This window comes from Heptranchias perlo, chromosome 4, assembly GCF_035084215.1.
Source record: "Heptranchias perlo isolate sHepPer1 chromosome 4, sHepPer1.hap1, whole genome shotgun sequence".
NCBI classification, from domain to species: Eukaryota; Metazoa; Chordata; class Chondrichthyes; order Hexanchiformes; family Hexanchidae; genus Heptranchias; species Heptranchias perlo.
The window spans coordinates 29,880,539-29,905,206 of record NC_090328.1 but is presented as its reverse complement, the minus strand read 5'-3'; the positions used below and the strand labels follow the sequence as shown (position 1 = coordinate 29,905,206).

The following is a 24,668-nucleotide window of genomic DNA, read 5'->3' as shown; positions in this document are numbered from 1 at the left end:
GGCCTCTGTTTGATCTGTCATCGCAGCTGCTGAGTCACCATTAATGGAACCCAGTGATCAAATAGCTAATGGAGCTGAGTTGTGTCCTATCGAGCAACAGCAGGATTGACAAAAACATTGCTAGCCACATCATGAAAGTGATGTGATTTGGATGTCTCAGGAGGTGGGTGTTTACATAAAAATGCAGACCAATTTTAAATTTTGTTCAACAGGCATGATCTCAGTTTTTTTTGTATGGACGTAAGTTTTGAATCTGCTGCAGAAAGCAGAACTTGACCGGTTCTACATGTGGTATCTCTGCAATTCTGAACATAAATGGCAGCACAAAGATTGGGTAAACACTTTCATCATTGAGGAAAAGGCACAGCTGGCTTGTCCAGACATGGTAGAGAATTTTGGCTCCCAAAACGCATCGCTGTTAGCGATTTCAAGGAAAGGAAAATTTGAGAGAAGCAGTCTGTTTTGGTTAATTATGATCAAATTTGTGGTGCCATTGGGGAGCTGTAGTGGACTGGTTAGGCTGACCTGTTGTCCACAAAGGAGATTAGAACTTCGAAAGCCAGCAGTTGGAAGCTATGCAGCAGCACAGAGTAGGGAAATCCTTGTCTGAAAGCTGAACCTACCAATGATGGCTACTGCTGCTTAAATGTGGGCAGGTTTCCATGCACACATTGACCTTGTTAGCCATCTGTATTTATATATAGTCGGAGAATGGAAATACAAATATGGCCTGGGATCACTTCTGTCTCTGTTGGAATCAAGGTGGCAGCTGTTAAAATTGCTGAACTTCTCTAGTATCTAAAAAAAAATCCTCAAATTTTGCTGAGAAAATAATTATGCAGTTTTGATAGCCGAGTGAGAGCGTGAACAGTGATTTATCATAAACACCAACCTAGACCATCAGTGCGTTCCTGCACTTAAGGATGGATTGAATATTGTAATCTGCCGTTTGTCAGTCAGCAGTGGGATGTGTATGATGCATACTGGATAATGAATCCCAGGTTGTATAATAAAGATAATTGAAACAGACGCTGACAAAATATTCTTGTACCATTCTTGTTTGATGCTTTGTGCTTTTGTCAACTATGAAGATTAGTTCTGCACAAATCCACTAGTGTATTTCAGCCTTCCGTTAACATGATATTGTACAAAAAATAGAGCATTTATCTTTGCAGCATAAACATAGAGCATTTATCTTTGCAGCATGCTAAACTTGCTTCAATAAATCTATCTTTCTGGCACTAGTTATGAGGATTTCTGAACACATTGCCTTATAACCAATTACTGTGGCAACAATACCATCAGTATGTTCCGATGTCATATCCTGCAATACAAAATCTATAACTGGAAGCTTTATGTCTGTCTAACTTTTAAAGCAATGAAAAGTAGCAATAAAACAAAGTGCAGTTTGCCCAGTTAAATTCCTTTTGATGTATTGAAGTTACAGTACACTCTGAATCTGTGTTCAGCTGCTGTTAAAAGTGTCTGATTTACTGGTTGGATAGTCTGCCTTTCCAATCCACAGAACAGCTAACCTTTGTCAACATGGATGGGTTCACTGCTAAAGTACCTTGTAGACTCGTTCACAGTAGTTGGGAGAACCACAGCTGAATGCAATTGCTGAGTAGGCAGGGCCTGTCCAATAATCGGCTGGACTGCTGACTGAGGCATTGACCCTGAGCCCAGCCATTCTTTTATAGGTCCAATGTGCTGTATGTAACTGGATCCTTACTACATTATAATCACTGATTAACCTATTGATGTATATTTGACTGATTACAGGCCTGCTATTGCATGCTGACATCTCCTCGCAGAACTGAAATTTTAACAGGCAGCACGCACCAGAATGTCACTGCTGTAAAACAAACTGATACTTCATAATTTGTTGTTTTGGTACAAGACAATTATTGAAATTAGAATGAATTCACAGCGTGCAAACATGTAAACACTGTTATTTACTTGGTAACTTGCTTTTCCTTATTTTCCATTTCTAATTCCTCAATGATGTTTGCCACCAGCTTTTCTTGTTAGACAGGAGTGGGATGATCACTGTACTTCTGCATGGTTGACGTGATTATCCATTTGTGTGTACTTCAGGTGCTTTAAGGCCTGAATTCTGCTTCGAGACAGTACTTTAGCTGGCTGTCCGTGTGAGAATGTTGCAACTTGCGGTGGAGGAAAGAAAGGGAATGATGCTTGAGTTTCAGTGCCGTGATTTGAAGGATTGACCCTTCTCCACGCCGTTCTCTGAACTGAAGCTCAGGAGCCCAAAGCTCAACACTCAAATTGCCAATTTCAAACTAATAAATTGCTTAACCCGGACTTGTATCCCTTATGTATTGCTGCAGCAAATGTTCATTTTGTATATGACTGATTCTTGTTGAAGTCATTGAAAACCTGCATCAGCTGATATATAATTTAATGTACCCATTTTTTGCAAAAACACACAATTTTGGTTGCATTTTGAATATGTAATGCACAAAGTTAGCTGATTCCCTGAAGGTCTAACTCTGGCAAATTACTACTTTTGGTCCACTAATTACTGTATTTAATCTTGTAGAGAAAATAAATGTGGCCAGAAGAATATTTCCTAGTGGAATACTGATGTAGAAGTAACTCAGTTTACAAAGATTTTTCAAAAGATAGCATATAGAAAACTTCTCTCAATTTCACCTAGAAGTATAATAATTCTGGTATCATAGTCTGGTACAGATCAGAAGGAGACCATTCGGCCCATCGTGCCTGTGTCGACTCTTTGAAATAGCCATCCAATTAGTCCCACTCCCCCGCTCCCTCCCCTTAGCTCCGCAAACCCCTTCCCCTCAAGTATTTATCCAATTCCATTTTGAAAGTTACCACTGAATCAGCCTCCACCGCACCCCCAGGCAGTGCACTCCAGACCACCACAACCCGCTGCGCAAAAAAAGTCTCCTCATGTCTCCTCTGGCTCTCCTGCTGATCGCCCCCAAATCTGCGTCATCCGGCCAGCCACCGACCCACCCCCACCACTGGAAACGGCCTCTCCCCGCCCACTCTACCTAGAAAACTGCTCATGATTTTGAACACCTTTATCAAATCTCCCCCCCCAACCTTCTCTCTTCTAAGGAGAACAACCCCAGCTTCTCCAGTCTCTCCACATCACTTAAGTCCCTCATCTCTGGTACCGTTCCAGTAAATCTCTTCACCCTCTCTAAGGCCTTGACATCTTTCTTAAAGTATGGTTCTCAGAATTGAACGCAGTACTCCAGCTCGGGCCTAACCACTGTTTTATAAAAGTTTTGATGTGCAGATGCCGGTGATGGACTGGGGTTGACAATTGTAAACAATTTTACAACACCAAGTTATAGTCCAGCAATTTTATTTTAAATTCACAAGCTTTCGGAGGCTTCCCCCTTCGTCAGGTGAACGATGTGAAATGAATGAGTACTGAAATGAAAGCCTCCGAAAGCTTGAGTACTGCGTTCAATTCTGAGAACCATACTTTAAGAAAGATGTCAAGGCCTTAGAGAGGGTGAAGAGATTTACTAGAACGGTACCATTCATTTCACATTGTTCACCTGACGAAGGGGGAAGCCTCCGAAAGCTTGTGAATTTAAAATAAAATTGCTGGACTATAACTTGGTGTTGTAAAATTGTTTACAATTATAAAAGTTTAGCATAACTTCCTTGCTTTTATACTCTATGCCTCTATTAATAAAGCCCAGGATCCCATTTGCTTTTTTTAACAGCCTTCTCAACTTGTCCTGCCACCTTTAAAGATTTGTGTACATACATCCCTAGGTCTCTCTGTTCCTGCACTCCCTTCAAAATTATGCCATTTAGTTTATATTGCCTCTCCTCATTCTTCTTACCAAAATGTATCTTCACACTTCTCTGTGTTAAATTTAATCTGCCATGTGTCTGCCCATTACACCAGTCTGTGTATGTCCTCCTGAAAAAATATTAGCTGGTAAGATTAAAGAAAACCCAAATATGTTTTATCAGTACATTAAGGACAAGAGGATAGCTAAGGAAAAGGTGGGACCTATCAGGGATGATGAGGGTAACTTGTGTGTAGAAGCAGAGGATGTGGGTAGGGTTTTAAATGAATATTTTGTCTCCGTATTTACAAAGGAAAGGGATGATCCGGACGTAGTAGTTGAAGAGGAGAGGTGTGAAATATTGGATAAGGTAAACATAACGAGAGAGGAAGTAGTAGAGGGACTGGAATCCTTGAAAGTTGATAAGTCACCAGGGCCGGATGGATTGTTTCCTAGGCTCTGGAAGGAAGCCAGGGAGGAAATAGCGGATGCTCTGAGGATCATTTTCCAATCCTCACTAGATGCAGGGGAGGTACCAGCGGACTGGAAGACTGCAAACGTAGGACCATTGTTTAAAAAGGGTACGAGGGAAAGGCCGAACAATTATAGGCCTGTCAGTCTTACCTCAGTGGTGGGCAAACTATTAGAATCAATGATGTGGAGATGCCGGTGATGGACTAGGGTGGACAAATGTAAGGAGTCGCACAACACCAGGTTATAGTCCTACAGCTTTATTTGAAATCACAAGCTTTCGAAGCTTTGCTCCTTCGTCAGGTGACTCACCTGACAAAGGAGCAAAGCTCCGAAAGCTTGTAATTTCAAATAAAGCTGTTGGACTATAACCTGGTGTTGTGTGACTCCTTATATTAGAATCAATACTGAGGACAAATCCAATCTGGCCAATTACAGCCCCATCAGCCTACTCTCAATCATCAGCAAAGTGATGGAAGATGTCGTCGACAGTGCTATCAAGTGGCACTTACTCATCAATAACCTGCTCACCGATGCTCAGTTTGGGTTCCGCCAGGACCACTCGGCTCCAGACCTCATTACAGCCTTGGTCCAAACATGGACAAAAGAGCTGAATTCCAGAGGTGAAGTGAGAGTGACTGCCCTTGACATCAAGGCAGCATTTGACCGAGTGTGGCACCAAGGAGCCCTAGTAAAATTGAAATCAATGGAAATCAGGGGGAAAACTCTCCAGTGGCTGGAGTCATACCTAGCACAAAGGAAGATGGTAGTGGTTGTTGGAAGCCAATCATCTCAGCCCCAGGACATTGCTGCAGGAGTTCCTCAGGGCAGTGTCCTAGGCCCAACCATCTTCAGCTGCTTCATCAATGACCTTCCCTCCATCATAAGGTCAGAAATGGGGATGTTCGCTGATGATTGCACAGTGTTCAGTTCCACTCGCAACCCCTCAGATACTGAAGCAGTCTGTGCCCGCATGCAGCAAGACCTGGACAACATCCAGGCTTGGGCTGATAAGTGGCAAGTAACATTCGTGCCAGGCATTGACCATCTCCAACAGGAGAGTGCCTAACCACCTCCCCTTGACATTCAACGGCATTAGCATCGCCGAACCCCCCACCAACATCCTGGGGGTCACCATTGACCAGAAACTTAACTGGACCAGCCATATAAATACTGTGGCTACGAGAGCAGGTCAGAGGCTGGGTATTCTGCGGCGAGTGACTCACCTCCTGACTCCCCAAAGCTTTTCCACCATCTACAAGGCACAAGTCAGGATTGTGATGGAATACTCTCCACTTGCCTGGATGAGTGCAGCTTCAACAACACTCAAGAAGCTCGACACCATCCAGGACAAAGCAGCCCGCTTGATTGGTACCCCATCCACCACCCTAAACATACACTCCCTTCATCACCGGCGCACTGTGGCTGCAGTGTGTACCATCCACAGGATGCACTGCAGCAACTCGCCAAGGCTTCTTCGACAGCACCTCCCAAACCTGCGACCTCCACCACCTAGAAGGACAAGGGCAGCAAGCACATGGGAACAACACCGCCTGCACGTTCCCCTCCAAGTCACACACCATCCCGACTTGGAAATATATCACCGTTCCTTCATCGTCTCTGGGTCAAAATCCTGGAACTCCCTTCCTAACAGCACTGTGGGAAAACCTTCACCACACGGACTGCAGCAGTTCAAGAACGCGGCTCACCACCACCTTCTCAAGGGCAATTAGGGATGGGCAATAAAAGCCAGCCTCGCCTGCGACGCCCACATCCCATGAACAAATTTTTTTTTAAAACTGAGATCGGATCAACTGTCACTTGGAAAGGCATGGTTTAGTCAGGGAAAGTCAGCATGGATTTGTTCAGGGAAGGTCATGCCTTACAAACCTAATTGAATTCTTTGAGGAATTGACAAGGAGGATTGATGAGGGTAGTGCAGTGGATGTTGTCTACATGGATTTTAATAAGGCATTTGACAAGGTCCCACATGGCAGACTGGTCAGAAAGGTAAAAGCCCATGGGATACAGGGAAATGTGGCGAATTGGATCCAAAACTGGCTCAGTAACAGGAAACAAAGGGTATAAGTTGATGGATGTCTTTGCGAATGGAAATATTTTTCAAGTGGTATGCCACAGAGCTCAGTGTTGGGTCCCTTGCTGTTTGTGGTTATATATTAATGATTTGGACTTGAATGTAGGGGGCATGATTGGCAAATTTGCAGACGACACAAAAATTAGCCATGTAGTTGATAGCGAAGAGGATAGCTGTAGACTCCAAGAAGATATCAATGGGTTGGTGGAGTGGGCGGAAAAGTGGCAAATGGAGTTCAACCTGGAGAAGTGTGAGGTAATGCACTTAGGGAGGGCAAACAGTAAAAGGGAATACGCAGTAAACGGGAATATATTGAGAGGGGTAGAGGAAGTGAGAGATCTTGGAGTGCATGTGCGCAGGTCCCTGAAGGTGGCTGTAAGGTAGATAAGGTTGTGAAGAAGGCATACGGAATGCTCTCCGTTATTAGCCGAGGTATAGAATACAAAAGCAGGGATGTAATGATGGAACTGTATAAAACGCTGGTAAGGCCACAGCTGGAGTATAGTGCGCAGTTCTGATCACCACATTACAGGAAGGACGTAATTGCTCTGGAGAGAGTACAGAGAAGATTTACAAGAATGTTGCCAGGGCTTGAAAATCATAGCTACGAGAAGAGATTGGATAGGCTGGGGTTATTTTCCTTGGAGCAGAGGAGGCTGAAGGGAGACTTGATTGAGGTGTACAAAATTATGAGGGGCCCAGATAGAGTAGACAGGAAGTACCTGTTTCCCCTGGCAGAGAGTTCAAGAACTAGAGGGTATAGATTTAAGCTGATTGGTGGAAGGATTAGAGGGGACATGAGGAAAAACTTTTTTACCCAGAGGGTGGTGGGTGTATGGAATTCGCTGCCCAAATTGGTGGTAGAGGCAGGGACCCTCAACTCTTTTTTAAAACGTACCTGGACCTGCACCTAAAGTGCTGTAAGCTGCAGGGCTACGGACCGGGTGCTGGAAAGTGGGATTAGAATGGGCACCCGGTTGTTCTTTGAGCTGGTGCAGACACGATGGGCCGAATGGCCCCCTTCTGTGCTGTATCTTTTCTATGGTTCTATGTCTGGTACAATGTATTGTGATGCAGTTTCCTATTTTCTGGAGAAATGGAAAGCAGAAACTAAATCTTGTAATTGAAATTGAAGAGCACATCTGCAGACTGTTCAAATGTGTGTTGAAATGATGGGTAACTTTAACCTATCCAGCGATAGATCAGTAGAACACATCTGAGTGGGGTTTAAATAGGGAGGCATTTCTACTATGCATTCAAGTCTTTTCAACAATAATAACTTGCATTTATATAGTGCCTTTAATGTAGTAAAAACATCCTAAGGTGCTTCACAGGTGTGTAATCAGACAAAAATTGACAGAGCCAAAGGAGGAGTTATTAGGACAGGTGACCAAAAAGCTTGGACTAAAAGGTAGGTTTTAAGGATAATCTTAAAGGAGGAGAGAGAAGGCAGAGAGGTTTAGGAAGAGAATTCCAGAGCTTGGGGCCTAGACGGCTGACAGCATGGTCACCATTGGTGGGGTGAAGGGAGTGAGGGATGCATAAGAGGCCACAGTAGGAGGAATGCAGAGATCTGAGGATTATAGGGCTGGAGGATGTTACAGAGATAGGGAGGAGGAGGCCATGAAGGATTTGAACACGAGGATGAGAATTTTAACATCAAAGCATAGGTGGACTGGAAGCTGATGTAGGTCAGCGAGCACAAGGGTGTGATGGGTGAACGGGACTTGGTTCGAGTTAGGATACTTTTCTGGGTCAGAACATCGTAAGCTCTATAAGAAAGTTGCAATACTTTCAACTTTGTTCTTGGTAATGAACTGGAGCAGGTCAGCAACATAAAGGTAAGAGAAAAATTAGGGATTAATGATAACATAATGTTAAAATAGAGAAGAAAAATAGGTCAAAAACCAAGTTGATTGAAGAGCAAACTACAGAGAGATTAAAGTTAAGAGATGCAAGGCAAGGTGACTGATTTTCCTAATCATATCCCCTCCCGTTTCATGGTGAGCCCCTGTCCAGTGAAGCTCTTCCTAGGAACTGATAGTACGTGAAAAAACAAAGTTCTGACCTTCTCACTTCTGGGGTGTCACTCTGATGCCTTTGCCAAGCAATGACTTAGGTCACAGACGTGTATAGATTTTATCCATGTAAAAGGAAGAGAAAATATGTACTAAAAAGGAAACAGTTCTATGTGTAATCAAGTTTTGGAAGGCAAATGGGGCATGAAACTTAAATGAAATGCTTGATGGAACTTTTACTAAATCTGTAAGTTTCTTAATTAATTGTAATTTTAATTCTTTTTAGATGGATGGAAGCCTGTCTGCATGATGAATTGCCCCCTACCACAGAGCTTGAAGAAGGACTGAGAAATGGAGTCTATCTCGTCAAACTTGCAAAATTCTTTGCTCCTAAATTGGTGCCTGAAAAAAAGATCTATGACATTGAACAAACAAGATTTAAGGTACCTTTGTCATCACAGTGCATTGATATGATCGAGGTCTACCGTTCCAATATAACACATCCTACCATCTGTTGTGCTGTGGCTTATAACAATCTTTTAACCGTTCCGCAGCCTTCCTCTCCTGAAGGTGGCAACTTATTCTGGGATATCATTTATAGGTGCCAGCAGCTCCCCAGCGCCTTAATGAAGTTTCCATTTTTTTCATTTTCCCCTCCAATTTGCTTCTCTCATCACCTGAAGGTGGTGATTTATACTGGGCTATGGCTCCATGAGCACTGGCGGTCCTTCAGTACCTCAGTAAGTGGCCATTCCTTAAGTCTATTTGGTGAGTTTTGACAGACTGTTTGGCCATGGGTTACATTACACAGTGGAACCCCATCCTATCTTCTCCCGAAGTCCACACAGGTGCACGTTTTAGCACTGGTCATTGATTGTGACAAAAAGTGGCAACCTTGTCTGAATTATTTAGTTTTTCTTTTCCTTTTCCCCTCTTGCCCTCCCCTAAAACTAGGGACATGAAATCAATTGTAGTGGCCCCATCACTGCCATAGTTAAATGGCGGAGCAGGCTCGAGGGGCCGAATGGCCTACTCCTATCTCTTATGGTCTACAGTTGAGATAACTACTTCGAGACCAATCAGAAATCAAACATAAGAATTTCTTGGTCCGTACTGTTTAATACCACATTACATAGCACATTTACTCTTGCCTTTCAGGTCTCCGTTGTAATACTAAATGCTTTCTAACGCAAGCATGTTTAACTTTGTTTTTCTTCAAGTTCCTAAGTGTAATCTTATACCAGCACTTATTGACTCAAGTAGAAATGTAGCTTGCCCTGAAAGTCTCTGCCAGTTTCTTTCTCAACTATTCCTTTGCAGTGCTTGACACATCACTGATTTACAGGTTAAAAATTGTCCTGTTCAGATCTAGTTGCTTTTTTTTTGTAGACGTGTTTCATGTAAGGAATGGGGTGCTGTGACATTGCATTTTGTAAAGGGTCACAGTTTATTTTTTTCTGTGAGAAAGGAAAGAATTTTTCTTATAATGTCAAGTGATGCGATGATCTGTTTCAGTGCCACTTGCATTGTGTGTTTGCAAACAAGAAAAAAAAGCTTTGCCATGCAATTTTCACAAAACAGTACTCATTTAAGGTCCAACGTTCCTTGGAATTAGGCGGCTGTTGCTAACAGGCTTATGATCACGACAAGCTGTTTTTCAGTGCAACGTTCAATCTATTTCAAAGTGCATATGCATTCTTGAGGCTTCAGACAGTTTCTTCTTAAGGATAATGTTCACAAAAAACAAAGGTTAACCTTTGAAACAGTTGGCAGGTGCTAGTATTTTTTTTCCCCATTTTAAACAGCTTACATAAAGATTTGTTTTTCAATCTTAACTCTTTCAACTGTTCTGGTGTTGGGGGAGGGGTGGTTACTGCGTAATCTATTTGATTATTGAATTATGTATAAATGGATATTGATGTCATGGGTTAAACATTGCAACACCCAACATGGTGACCGTTGACACACAAGCCACTGTACCCTGTTGCTGCACTGATTTTAATGGAGATGGAGAGGAGAAGAATATGTAAATGTATCAACGTTCCTGATAAAGGCGCACCTCATTCAAACACAGAATTACTGTTAATATTTGTGTTCTCTTTAAACTTACCCACATGCGCTGAAGATATTTTGTCTCATGCACACTATGTCATCTTACTGTGTAAATGGTGACAGGGCAGTCCTGTAGTGGGACACAGCCACAAGAAGTATCATTTGTCAATAGTGTTTGCAATGTATTTGATTTCAGTTGTATTCAACACAATGTATTTTGATGGTTGTGCAGCATACTGAAGGAAGAAAGGGGAGGATAAGGCATGGTGTGGTACGGACCCCTTGGTGGCTACAGTAATCAGTCATAGTTGGGGGGAGGGGAGGTGGTCATTAACAATTTAATTCTAATATGAGAACTGATTGCCATTAGAAAAAGACTTGCATTTATATAGCGTCTTTCACGACCTCAGGAAGTCCCAAAGTGCTCTACTGCCAATTAAGTACTTTTGAAGTGTAGTCACTGTTGTAATGTAGGAAATGCGGCAGCCAATTTGCGTGATGCATTAGGTGCTATTATACATTGAAAAATCGAATTGTAGAGCTCGGAGTGGGTGTGTTGTAAGTTTATGCCGATTGATGGCCAGGTTTTCTCTCTGACGAAGACACAGTACATAAATGTTTGAAGGTGGTAGGTCAAGTTGATAAGGTGGTTAAGAAAGCATATGGGATACTTGGCTTTGTAAATAGGGGCATTGAATACAAAAACAAGGAAGTCATGCTAAACCTTTACAATTCACTGGGTAGGCCTCAGCTGGAGTATTGTGTACAATTCTGGGCACCACACTTTAGGAGGATGTTAAGACCTTGGAGAGGGTACAGAAGAGGTTTATCAGGATGATACCAGGGATGAAGGACTTCAGTTATGGGGAGAGATTGGAGAAGCTCGGATTGTTCTCCTTAGAGCAGAGATAATTAAGAGGAGATGTAATGGAGGTATTCAAAATACTGAGGAGTTTTGATACAGCAAACAGGGAGAAACTGATTTCACTGGCAAGTAGGTTGGTAACCAGAGGTCATAGATTATAAAATAATTGGCATAAGAATTGGTTTAAAGTGCCCATACTCAATTCATTTAAGATCCTTGCAGCTGGCAAAGGGGCAGCTCTAATCCTGTTGATCTGGGCTGGACCCAGGTCTCCAAAGTGAAAAGTCAGTGTGTTCAACCTCTCTCTATCTTTTACACTGCGAAGAAACTTACATTATTACAGGAATTGATTACAGGAATTAATATTTATGTTAAAAACACCCTGCAATTTTTCATCAGTACGATAATTGCCAGATTCCTTTCTTGGGACCTTCCCCAGAATCCTACTCCAGGATTTCACATGCTCCCTGGATGTAACCCTACAACATCTAGCTATGTTTGTAACACAACTGATACAATCTGTTCTGGTTTTGTGACACATGAGAGTGTTTGTTTTAGGTTTTGGCTGATGTTTGTTGTTACAGGTACAGGTGCTTTCCTGTTTAAAGGCCTTATGGGGCTCAAAATAACTTCACCCATACCTCGCTCCCTGCTTTCAAAACCCTCCTAAAAATGTGATGTTTGGACCACGTCTGCAATCTCCTTTTCCTCCTTCACTCAAGATTTCTCCTTTTCTTGCCTGGCCATCCACATCTTCACCTGTAAAGAAAGAAGGAGGAATTGCAATTATATCGCATATTATCCTGTCTAAATCAGCTCAAAGTGCTTTATATACAATTAACTAGTTTTGAAATGCAGTAACTATTATACATGCAAAGATAGCAGCCATTTTGCATAATGCAAAACTGTGCAAATAGCAGTGAGATGAATGATCAGCTAATCTATTTTTTGGCAGTGTTGGTGGAAGGAGCAATATTTGCCAGGACATGGGAGAACTTGCTCTTTGAATAATGCCATAAGATTTTTAATGCATGTTTGAAACACTGGACCAAACACTGATGTGGCTTAGGTGTAATGATTTGAATCATTTCAGATAAAGTGTTCAGATTATTTCCATGCAAGCAGTGCTATATAATGCAAATGGTGATAGTTTGCCTGCTGATTGGGCATATCACCATCATAGTTTGAATCATTTACTTGCCACATGTCTATAAGCCTTCCTACTGCATACACCAGCTTCATGGTGGTTGAGGCTAGGTGTGGAAACATGTCTTCACTTAGTCTCTGCTATTTTTGTAAATGCTGAAGAGATATTGGGTTGAATGGGAGTCCATAGTTAATGGCTCTGGTTCTTTCTCACAGTAGCCCAACTCTCAAGTATGGCTGAGCTGATTAGCCAACCTCGACTGAGGAACTGTTTGAGCAAGCCATGTAAGTTGAGGTGAAAATTTTGAAGTATTTAACAGATTAAGCAAGGCATGCACTTCCCTTCAAAAGAGAGAAACGTAGCCTTCAGTGCATTAAGGCAGATGTTATGAACTTGTAGCAATACTATCTATTAGCAATTCCCCATGATAAAATATGCAGTCTCCTGATTCAAAACAAGATAGATTTTTGATCCATCATATATCTTTTCTCGTTATTTGTTTTTTTTTTCCAAATTGCTTTGAGCCCTGCTTAAAGATATATTTGAATTAATGGCTTGGGCTTTGCTGACATTTTTCTGTACATACCTTGATTCTCCCTGATCGGATGCTGTCTGCCAACCACAGTAAATTGCCTCTCTGCGTTTTTTGCTCCAGACATATTTTTAAAAACTCTCTGTTCTGAGTGAACTTAATAGTTGAGAACATAGGAACAGTAGTAGGCCATTCAGCCCCTCGTGCCTGCTTCGCCATTTGATAAGATCCTGGCTGATCTGTGATCTAACTCCATGTACCTGCCTTTGGCCCATATCCCTTAGAGCTAGCATTTTGTAAGCCTTGCCCCCTTGCAGTCGAGTGGAGAAAAATCCCAAAGCATGTGATCTAATTCAAAAATCTGAAAACAATATTAATCGTGTACTTTTGCATTTTCATTTGTGATTTTTTGCAGTGAATTTTATTAATGTTAAACAATTTTACAACACCAAGTTATAGTCCAGCAATTTTATTTTAAATTCACAAGCTTTCGGAGGCTTCCCCCTTCGTCAGGTGAAACATCGTTCACCTGACGAAGGGGGAAGCCTCCGAAAGCTTGTGAATTTAAAATAAAATTGCTGGACTATAACTTGGTGTTGTAAAATTGTTTACAATTGTCAACCCCAGTCCATCACTGGCATCTCCACATTATTAATGTTAGTCAGAGGACCTCCCCAATTCTTGCCTCTGTCAGTGATACAAAAATTGACAGCAAAGCATTTTGGGCTTGAAAATGGAAAAAATAAATTGTATCAAAATGTGGATACTATAAAAAGCATGAATTTTTGAACTCTTGTGAAGTAATTTTTAAAAATGTGTGTAGGTGGGTTTTTACTATGCAATTTGTTTTTAAACCAGCTATGTCTTTGTTTATGCACACAGTGCAATCATTTACTTTTGCTGATCTTTTATCAGTCTTCCCATCTCAGAGCTGTGAAACCTCAAGTTTTCTTTCCAAAATACTGCTAAACCCAATGACCACACCCACCAGTACATTCAAACTCCAGGATGTCCATACTGTTAAGTCAGGAAACCCTACTGCAGCGCTGCTAAAATCTAGGACCACTGCCCCCCACCCCATGCTAACTAAGGTCCAAGGTCCCATTCACCGCTGAGAAACCACTCAACTCTTCCCATTTTGCAGTAAGACCGCCAACCTGGGTAAATGTTGCCTACTTCTTACTGTGTATCCTGTTTGAAAAAGGCAAGAGATAAAGTTAAATGCACATGTAAAGAAACATAATCAAGGCCACTGATTCACAGGAAAAATGGATGGAATCAGTGAATTCTATCCTGAAAGTACACACACAAATTCCAGAATATAATATATTAAGAATACAACATAACTTATTTAGTCGTCATAAATGTATGTGGTTAATGTATTGTCTGATATATGGCAGAACACCCAACACTTCTCCATTGTTATAAAACAGCACATCCACTGACTCACTGAGCAACATCATAGGAGATACATGAGTGATATATTGAAAACTGTACGTTTACACGTTTCATCACATTATGTGAAAATTTCTTGCAGTTGATTGCATTTGTAAACCAGCAAACTCAGGTGCACAGATCTTTAGCTTCTTCAGAATTTGACAGTTATTTAAATCTGCTTGGTCCTGGTTATTTTTTTTGATGTGTTTACCAACCTATTTTCTTCAAATTGGTAAATCTGTTTCAAGCTTTTGAACAGAAATAAGCAATCTGGCCTGACTTATGAAGCTGGTGAGAAAAGGAAAGGAATCACTATACAAGAATATTACTTGTATCATGGTTTAGCATAGCAGTTGCAAACTGTTTGTTTTCTAATACACAAGGGGTTATCTAAACTTAATGACTTGTTCTTTTGCTGTTTAATACATTTGTTTGACAAGTAAAACCCAAGTCCTGTTCTAATGTAATTTACTCTGATAACGTCCGAAGATGATGAGGATCATGTGTGTTAATTCTATGATTTATATCAATTAGTGTTAATTGTATTCAGGTTGTGGGTATCAGTTGGGGACTCTGGTATCCTTTTTATAGGTGAGCTTATATGGGTGTGTGTGTGTGTGTGTGTAAAAGGGGAATCTCTAGGAACAAAGGCTTGGAAACAACTAAAGACCAGGCTCTAGTATTCTATTCTTCACCACATGGCTATCTAATTATAACATTGTGAGAGCACGTGACAATTATTTGCTGAGATAAACCGAAATGGGAACTTTACCACAACCTGAGTGTTCCTTCTGAGGGCTAGTTCATGATAACCTAAGTCTGTGTAGAGTGCTGGATTTAAATCTTACGAAGTGATATACATTTGTAAATATCATTGAGTATGCAAAGAGTTTCTGAAAATATTTAAAGTTTAAATATTATTTGTACATTTATTACAAGTGATCAAAAGGTTGCAATGTTAATAAAATTGTTAATTTGATTTTTTTTTTCCTTGTACTAAGCGTTCTGGATTACATTTTCGACACACAGACAATACAGTGCAGTGGCTCAGGGCAATGGAGTCGGTTGGGTTACCCAAGGTAAGCATGTTTTAGTGTAAGCTGTACACCTACACCTATAATATATTAAAATTCATGTGTCTGCATGCACTTCCTGTGCCATTTAACTTCCTGTTGTCACATTTTTGTCACACTTCTATTGAATATAGAAGATTTAAGGGTTGCTCTAATTGAGGTGTTTAAGATGATTAAAGGATTTGATACGGGAGATAGAGAGAAGCTATTTCCTCTGGTAGGGGAGTCCAGAACAAGGGAGCATCATGTTAAAATTAGAGCTAGACCATTCAGGGGTGAGGTCAGGAAGCACTTCTTCACACACAGTGTAGTGGAAATCTGGAACACTCTTTCCCCAAAACTCAGAGAGATTTTTGTTAGGTAAGGTTATTGAGCGATAGGGAATCAAGGCTGGTAAATGGAGTTAAGATACAGATCATCCATGATCTAATTGAATGGCGGAACAGGCTTGAGGGGCTGAATGGCCTACTCCTGTTCCTATGTTATTGCCAACTATTTCCATTGTAAATGTGGAATAGACATTTATAATGGATGTCTATGTAAACTTGTCACACCGGAATGACGCTATCTGGCTGCTGGTGTCTTTGTGCCCAGTCTGTAACCAGCTTCACAAAGAGCCTCAAGAAAAAATTGAGTCTCCGCCAGCATTTCATTTTTCTGCACGTATGTTTTTGTTTCAAGTTTTGGGTCTACCTTTATGTAAACAGTTTTATTTTAATTTCAATAATTTTCTGAACTTCATGGAGTGTATCAGCTTTTAGCCTTCCTGTAATTTAAAACTTAAATCTGATTTATTTTTCTTGATTGTTCTTTGAATCTGCCTCTGTGAAATAAATGTAACTGTCGGGGCTGCTCTTGATTCTCCAAGCAATAGGCCTTCTCATGCCTGTGTTCCCCTGGTGGGACCAATTGTTCATATGCTGCCACCCCCTCCCCTTGGCCTCAGCTGCTCAATTGAAGTCCTCCAAGAAAAACTGCAGCCCCATAGCATGAAGGGAAGGCATATAATGGTGAAATAGTGCAAAATTAAATCTACACGTTTCCTGAATAAAATGCCTGGACCCATCGCTCTCACTTCCTGCATGCATGAATGCTCAGTTGCTTATCTTTTCCATATTCCTGTCTACTCCCTATAGAGGACCATATAACTTTCCCTTTCCGAGAGATCTCATTTCTAAACTCCCTGCTCCTCCCAACCATTCCCTTCCAATACTCCCCCACTAACCCTGCCACCCCCCCCCCCCACCCCAGCTGCCTTCCACTGAGCATAAAATGCAGCATGCAAACTCCCATACAACAACAACTTGCATTTATATAGTACCTTTGACATAGTAAAACATAACGCTCCCTTGAAACACCTTGTAATGAAACAAAATTTGACACTGAACCACATGAGATATTAGGGCAGGTGACCAAAAGCTTGGTCAAAGAGGTAGGTTTTAAGGAGGGGAGAGAGGGAATTCCAGAGTCTAGGGCCTAGGCAGCTGATTGCATGGCCGCCAATGGTGGAGCAATTAAAATTGAGGATGTGCAACAGGCCAGAATTGAAGGAGCGCAGAGATCCAGGAAGGAGGTTGCAAACGTAGGGAGAGGTGAGGCTGTGGAGGGATTTGAAAACAAAGATGAGAATTTTAAAAACCCAACACTTAGCACAAATTCAAGCATAAGCTCTCAATGGATCACTTACACTGGCGTCTTCTCTCTTTTCTCCCCCCACCCCCCCTCTCCCTACAAGACGTAATTTCCATTCCCCCTCCCCTACTGACCACTTGCACTAACTAGATTCCCCCCACTTCGCTGAGAATCAATTTCAGCACCCCCCCCCTGCTGAGAACATAATTTCCATAATCCACACAACCCCCTGCCACTAAGCATCATGTCCAGTAATTGAACCCTGTGTCCTCCCCATCTGATCATCTCCACAGCATGGATTTGATGGCTTCCTTGGCTTCAGCCGATATTTGATCCATTTCGGAAGCTCTCCTCCTATTCCGTGCCTTCCAAACTTGGAGACCAATCTCCTATGTGGCATTTTAATTAAAAACTTTGCTGAAATCCAGACGAACACATCCACTGTCCACAAGGGTTGTGGGTCTCCTCAAAGTACTCAGATTTACCGAGCATGATCTGCACCCATAAAGCCATTTCTAATTCCACGTTTCTCCAGGCGATTAATCACTTCTTCCTTCAGGGTGCCCTCTGTTTAAGTCCCTACAATGGAAGTCAAGCTGATTGTAGTCTCTCTTTTTATACATTTCCTCCGCTCATCAGGCACAGTCCCAATTTCACAAGATTCCCATAAGATACACATGAAAATGACGGGCTTGAAAAGACCAGCTGGTCCATCAAGCCGGCCCCACACTCACTGCCTGGAGCACCAATGTTAGACACTTCCTTACCCGCCCCTCCTGCAGCCATACCCACTAAAACATATTCAATTTCATTTGCTACTACTTTAACCTAGGTGCAATCCATCAGGACCCACAGGGTTGACTTCCTTTAATGCTTTCAGCCTGTCCATTACCATTTGTTAGTTACATCTATTTGTCTTAGAATCTCATCACCGTACCTTTTTATATTGCCAGTAATCCTGATCTTGTCTGCACTGGGTCTGCCGACCAGTTCCTTAGCCTTTCTAACCTTATTCTTGCACTCATCCCTATCCCTTTGGTCATTGGGGCTTTATACTTGAGGAAAACCTTTTTTGTCCTTGCCACCTCCAATGCTTATTGTTCTTTACTTTTGTTTTCTACTGCACTTCTTATCAAGTGGTATAGTAACTTTGCATTGACAATAATGTAGCCCTGAAAGTGTTCCACTTCTCTATACTATACTCTAAAAGTCTACCCTCCACCTCCCCCCCCCCCCCCCCCATAACTTATTTCTCAGTCCCTTCAAATATACTTTCTGAAAATTGACAATTGTGTAATAGATTTAACAAATCTTGAATTTTGAAAATATTTGTTGTATTTCTTACGTTTTGACCAGGCTATGAAGTTTTAAAGGAGGAAACAGTACTGTATGAGAAGTCTAAGCACACCCCCCCACTCCCACAATGTAAAGCCCGATCAAAATATTTCTTCTGTCTGAGAAATATTCCAGAGTAACAGTTGCAGGGCAAATAGATGGTGACCCATCATGTCAAGGCTTCTAGCCAGAAGAGAACAACTGATCTGTGGACACTGGTGGTGACGGGCATTGTGTTGAGCAAGAAAGAGCATCATTCCTGGTCATGGATATGGATCCTTGGGTCCAACAGCAATTTGAAAAAAGACTAGCTTTTATAAGAGGAAGAGTACTTGGTTCCTTTCTTTTTCCCCCACTTCTCTTTCCCCCCCCCCCCACCCCACCCGACTTAAAAAAATAGTATTTCTCATTAAGACTAATAATGACCTTTATTCAGGGTAATGTGTTATACAGAAACACTATTGTGAATAGAGTAGAACTGCAAATTCCAGCATTTGATTTTTTTTTGGAGAGAAAGATCTTCCCATTATCACTGCTAAAAAATGCCCGTTCTGTGGCATTGTAGTATACATTGTTGGATCCTGACACGGGGGAGCATTCTTGTCTTTTGTGAAACAAGGGCTTTTCTTTCGTTTAATTAAAGTTCTTTTGTAGTGCATGGTGCATTCCTTAGAAGTGTCAGCTTTTAGAAGTTTACATACTGAAGTGTTCCTTTGTAGACAAGTGAGGATTGAATGACAGACAGAATACTGGCCTTCTCATCATTGCTGAGAAATTTTGAAAAGGTGAGCATACATGCCATGAAATCCAAAACTGAGAGCCTTCTCAGGAACTTATTTTTGTCCTGTTTTGCTAGGGTGCTGCTACAGCACCTAGAATATCACTAGGTTGACATTGGAAGTTCAAGGTGCTTTGATTTTATTTGCCTAGAAGGTTTGAAATCTCCATTGGAAATGCTGAAAACTATATTCGGAGGAGACTGCACTGAATAATAAATATTTTTGTTATCTATTTTGTTGGTCACTGTGCATGTGGTCATTGCATCTCAACTTATACTCCAAGCATCATGCTTTCCTTTAGGTATAAAACTAAAGGCCATTCATTAACCCGAAGCCTGAGGTTTACAAGCCATTGATATATAGTTTATAAGCAGCTGCATTTATCGGTATTAGTCTTTTTGAGCCACTTCTCCAGTCAGTACTTGAGCAATGGCCAAAAAGAGACGGGCCAGGTCAGGAGCTAAACACCACAACCATGCCTTCAGCCCCCATATGCCCACAATCAGCTGCGTGGGCTGCCTAATAATTTTGAATGAAAACCAAGGGGTGATACATTAACTACTGACAAATTATAAAAATTCGTACTTCAGTAGAAACTGGTGCGTGCGATGGGAGCTTTTCATTGTGACATTTGAGCAGACTGTTCCAATCTACCCTCCAGCACTTTATTAATTAAACCTTTTTGTTTTTCTCTTCAGTTAATTTTGTTTAGAGTGAACCATATCTCAGCATTTATTGTTATGATTGTCAACACAACATTCAATATTGTTAAGTGCAAGTGTTTTCATTGCATTAAAAATTGTGCTTATGCAGCTATATCGGTACATCCTTGCTTGCACTTCTGTAGTGCTTTCTATTCTTCGATATCCATATTGGCCTAATGCAAATACAGTATATCCAGGATGAACTTGACAAGCTCCATAGATAGCATACTTGATACTTCATTCATAAATTCTTCAGCCCTGTTCATCGACTGCTCGTTGGGGTTGTATTTTTTCAATTCTGCTGAATTAAATTATTAAACATGGTGGTGATTAATTTTGGTAGAGTACTACTATCAAATTTGTGTCACCTTTATCTTTAAGTGGTGGAAAGTTGATCCAATTTCCAGTCAGAATAAAATGAAGTTCCAATGTAAAAGCTTAACTGCTCAGACTATGCATTTTTTTTGCTTCATGGTGTAGTTCCTTAACAGTTCTATCCCACTTACTAGCACTTTTTTCCACAATGTGTTAGTATAAAAATATCATTGTAACTACTTCCTTGGTATTGTCCCTATATACTGGTAGCAAGAGGTAGAACTAACAGTTCAAATATAAATTGTGTTCTGTATGAATTTACAGCTGAGACTGGGGAAGGTCTAAGATGGTTGCCCATCTCAGGCATGTCTGGTTTTTAGATGGTAGCTTTTGTTTCCAGCATTCAATACGGCATTACTTAAACCAGGAAGGCCTTGTTTGGATGATATGAACTTTCCTGTGGGTCATTCAATCAGGAACCGATACTGTCCGAGGAAACATTAAGACATTGATATGCATTCTATGCAGCTCAAAGGCTAACTGGTCATCTCAGTTCAAGGCCTATGAGACAGGAGACAGAAGCAGAACCATGAAAGTGTGAGGACTAGGGAACTGATAGAGTGCTCTAGAATGTTGCACACCTATTGTAAGGAGATTCTTTGCATTTACTGCTAGTGGTGCAGTTTGTAGACTGAAAAGACTTGATAGTTTCTGTTGCTACTGTACATAAGCTTGGGTTGTGTTGTGTTCTTGTTTCATTTCTGTAAATAAATCTAGTTAATTAATTGGAATTTGAGCCCAGCTCGTGTGTGATGTGTGATCATACCATCTTCTAGAGTGGCTTGGAGAGAAATGAAGTTCTTGGGGCACTAACGATCTAGGATTGCGAGAGTCCTAGTGGGTGTAAGGTCACTGAAGGAGCAGTAAACCATCAGAGTGCAGCTGCTGGTCCATGGGCACAAGTTATGGTTACAGGAAGCACAGCGAGACCACTGTAAAAGGGAACAGCTTATTAAAATACCCTAAAATTACATCATGCTGATGGCAGTGAATTGTGCTTTCATCACATTTGTGCCTACTTATCCTGTCATGTGGATGAGATAACATCCTGTTGACTTTGTTTTGAATAAATACTCCAAACTATGTGTACTTAACAGAAGAAACTAACATACCAGGAATTTAAAGAAGCGTGTTAAAGCCCTCAAATCCTTTTTTTCCCCTCTTTGTTGCTAAAAATTACTGTTTACAGTATATCTGCTGCCTTTAATGTGAAGTAATGGTGCTAAAAACAGTTTGTGGTTAACGTGCCATTGCTGTGTGATTGCTTCCTTTGTCTCCCATTGAGTGTTGGAGCATTTTTTCCTCTGCAACCAGTGTGCACATTAGTTATTTCTAATTCAGTGCAGTACAAATCACTTTCTACTGCCCCAACAATGTGACTTAATCTCCACCTTCAGAGGAAGGCTGCCTACTGCTCAAACAAAATCATTTCATTTCCCCTTGCAGTTATTCTTATGGTCTTTCTAAGTGAGATTTCCTAAAAATGAATTGTCTTGCAGAATTGTATATCCCAGTTCTGGATAACTGTTAGCTAAGCTCCACTTCAAATTAGCAGTGTTCAGAAAAAGTAGACTATTAACTTGTCAAATCAAGCCAAGAGATACTGGATAAGGACCTAGAGCTGACGGGGCTGTTGTATGATGCTCAGCTCTTGGGGACGGATAATTTTATTCACATGTTTAATTTTCTCCAAACGATCTTGAAGCCAAATATAGAAATTTAGTTTGGATTCTAACAAAAGGGTCTACACAGCAACATTAACCTCTTCTCAGATGTTGACTGAAAGTACGAGAAACACACAACACATCTGCTTTAATTTCAGATTTCTAGAATTTGCAGGTTTTTTAAAATCTGTAAATATCTGTACCACTATCCTGTTTGCAATCCATTAATTCAGCACAGACCACAGGGATCAAACCTGGAACCTTCCTGGTCTGTGTGATGTCAGTATTGCACCACATGGGTTGTTTATCCATCAGTATTTTTTAAACTACCTTTTTTCCCTACTGATGGATGAATCAGCTATATTTGTGACTTCAGTGGTCTTTTATAGTGATCTTTGATAATGCAATTCTTGGTATACAGAGTTTTTTTTAAAGTCAATTGTGTTCTGCCCAAAAAATGCATTGCCTCGCACATGTCCACATTAACTTGAATCTGCCAGCTGTCTGCCATTCAGCTCACCTGTCCGTGGCCTCTTGTAATCTTTTACAGTGCTCTTTGTTGGTTTGCCAAGCCCCCTACTTTTGTGTCAGCAGATTTCAATATATAAAATAGACATTTCTTTTACATCTCTTTTCCAATGTCCCATGGCATCGTGCATAGGTATTCAAGACCAATTTGACTTTTTCAGGGCAAGTAGTATTATAAGTTGGAGATAATGGAACCAGTGTTGGGAGGGAGAAGACAAGCTGAGGGTGGGGAAGAGAAAAAAAGAATTGAGTAGGGCAGGAGAAATACAGCCAATTGGAGGGAGATGGGTGGGTGGGAAGGTTCTCTTGATGGGTAATGCATTTATGAGGATGTTACTGCGAAAGGGGGTTTGAAGCGGGTTAAGGACCGCCTGTGAAAGTGGGGGGAGGAGAAAGATTAGCAGGCGGTTCTTGGGCAGTTCTTGCCTCTGGGATGGGAGGATGAAATGCTGCTCAGTTGGGGAGGGTTCAAATGATATCTTTTCTCATTACGAAGATGTAAGGGGGTGGGGGTGAGGTCAAAGTTTAATTCCGTTGTGGGGGTGGTAGGGGGTGAACTTCTGCTCAATGGAGGAGTGTTGAAGGCCAAGATCTTGTTCAGTGGGGGAGGGACAGTAGGCGTAAAGTTGTTTCTTCTCTTTGCTGAAGCAGCGTTCCGGTTCTCATCAGTTCGACTTAACGTCATGATTATCTCCCTCTTTCTGTGTTTGTAACATTTTTGATTCAATCTTAATCAGATTATGGGGTAAAATATTAGTTATGGCCTGACTTTGGGTGCCCCGGGCCTCATTTACATTATTTGGGTGAGCCTGTCACGCCTCCACTGGCAGCTCGCCCATTTTAAATAGACTAATGTCGGGCCACTTCCCTCACCGACAGTGGCCCTAAGGTAAGTCCCGTGAGGGGATGGTGCTGCAACGTGGGAGGGGCCTATAGCAAGTACCATGGAGTCGGTCTGCACTCCTCCTCCTCCTAGCTCCACAATAACATCTTTTGAAATTTTTTCTGAAAGAAAAATTGCCTTTTGTTGGCTGCTGAGGCAGCAGCGGGTGCTGAAGCATCCTGAGCAGAGCAAGCCAGACGTTTGTTCCGCTCATTGCAATCCAATAAAGTGGGGTGGGGGGAGGACCTAAAATGGGCATTAGGTCCCTCATACTCAAATAGTCTGCCAACACTCCATGTCTGAGTCACCTATCAGAGGGTTGATGGCACCTATGCACCTATGTAATCCAATATGAATCTCTGCCTTTGGGAGCGTAGATGGGGCACAACTAAATCTAAAACTGCTCAGTTGGGAGACTCTGATGTGGTCACTTGCTGGTTAAACCCAGTTCTCAACTTTTAGTTAATTTCTAGAGGATTTCATTAAAAAAGCAAGTTCTTCGGTAAGACTTGTAATTCCAAATCGTGTAATTGATGTATATCTGTAAATTCTCTGAGCGTTTATTTAAAACTAGCTGATCTTTTGCATGTGATGCCTGATGTGATGTGTCAAAATTACATGTTTTTAAAAAAAATTGAACACCCAAACATGGTGAGTGTGGAATTTCAGAGCATTGATTTGTGACTATTCGCCATTGCAATCCTAGCTGAACACTTTTGCTTTTTAACATGTAGTTATGTAATTATTATTTACTATATGGTAAAGGTTAGATGTTCCCCAGGAGTTCAGTCTCACCATATTTTAATATACCGTTTTCTTGATCTTCAGCTGGGAGTGCCATTTGGCAAGTTTCCTTGACAATGGCATTTGGCCAGTGCTACTTGTGTACCTATTGCTTAGCTCTGACATTCATTGAACTGCTTTCATTGACCTCTAGAGGTTATATGGCTGAGTGGCCCTCTGCAGGATTTAAAGTTTAAAATCTTGACTACAAGTCAAGTTTGTCTGCCACCTGAGCTATTCCAACTATCGACAATAGTGTAAGTCTTTATAAATGTGCAGCGACTTCGCCAAGTACACTTTGTTTTGAATCATGCTTTCAATAAAAGCTGTGCCTCACACATGGAAAACGCTAGAATACATATGGCCCATATTATACTCGCCGTCAACATCATTTGATGCTAGTACTGGGTACGCAGTGGTTAAAAAGTTCTTTTCTCCAGGTTAATCACCCCTTCACTCATTAAAAATGCACAAAAAGTTAGAAACAAATTGGCA

General features: G+C 41.3%; 1 protein-coding gene across 1 annotated transcript in view; it reads left to right on the top strand.

Annotated features, from left to right (window-relative positions):
* Positions 1-24,668, top strand: part of iqgap2 (IQ motif containing GTPase activating protein 2) — a 330,491-nt gene that overhangs the window by 139,686 nt on the left and 166,137 nt on the right. The window contains exons 3-4 of the mRNA XM_067982692.1: positions 8,671-8,827; positions 15,419-15,496. Of these exons, the coding sequence (XP_067838793.1) occupies positions 8,671-8,827; positions 15,419-15,496 (235 nt within the window). The remainder of the gene's footprint in view (positions 1-8,670; positions 8,828-15,418; positions 15,497-24,668) is intronic.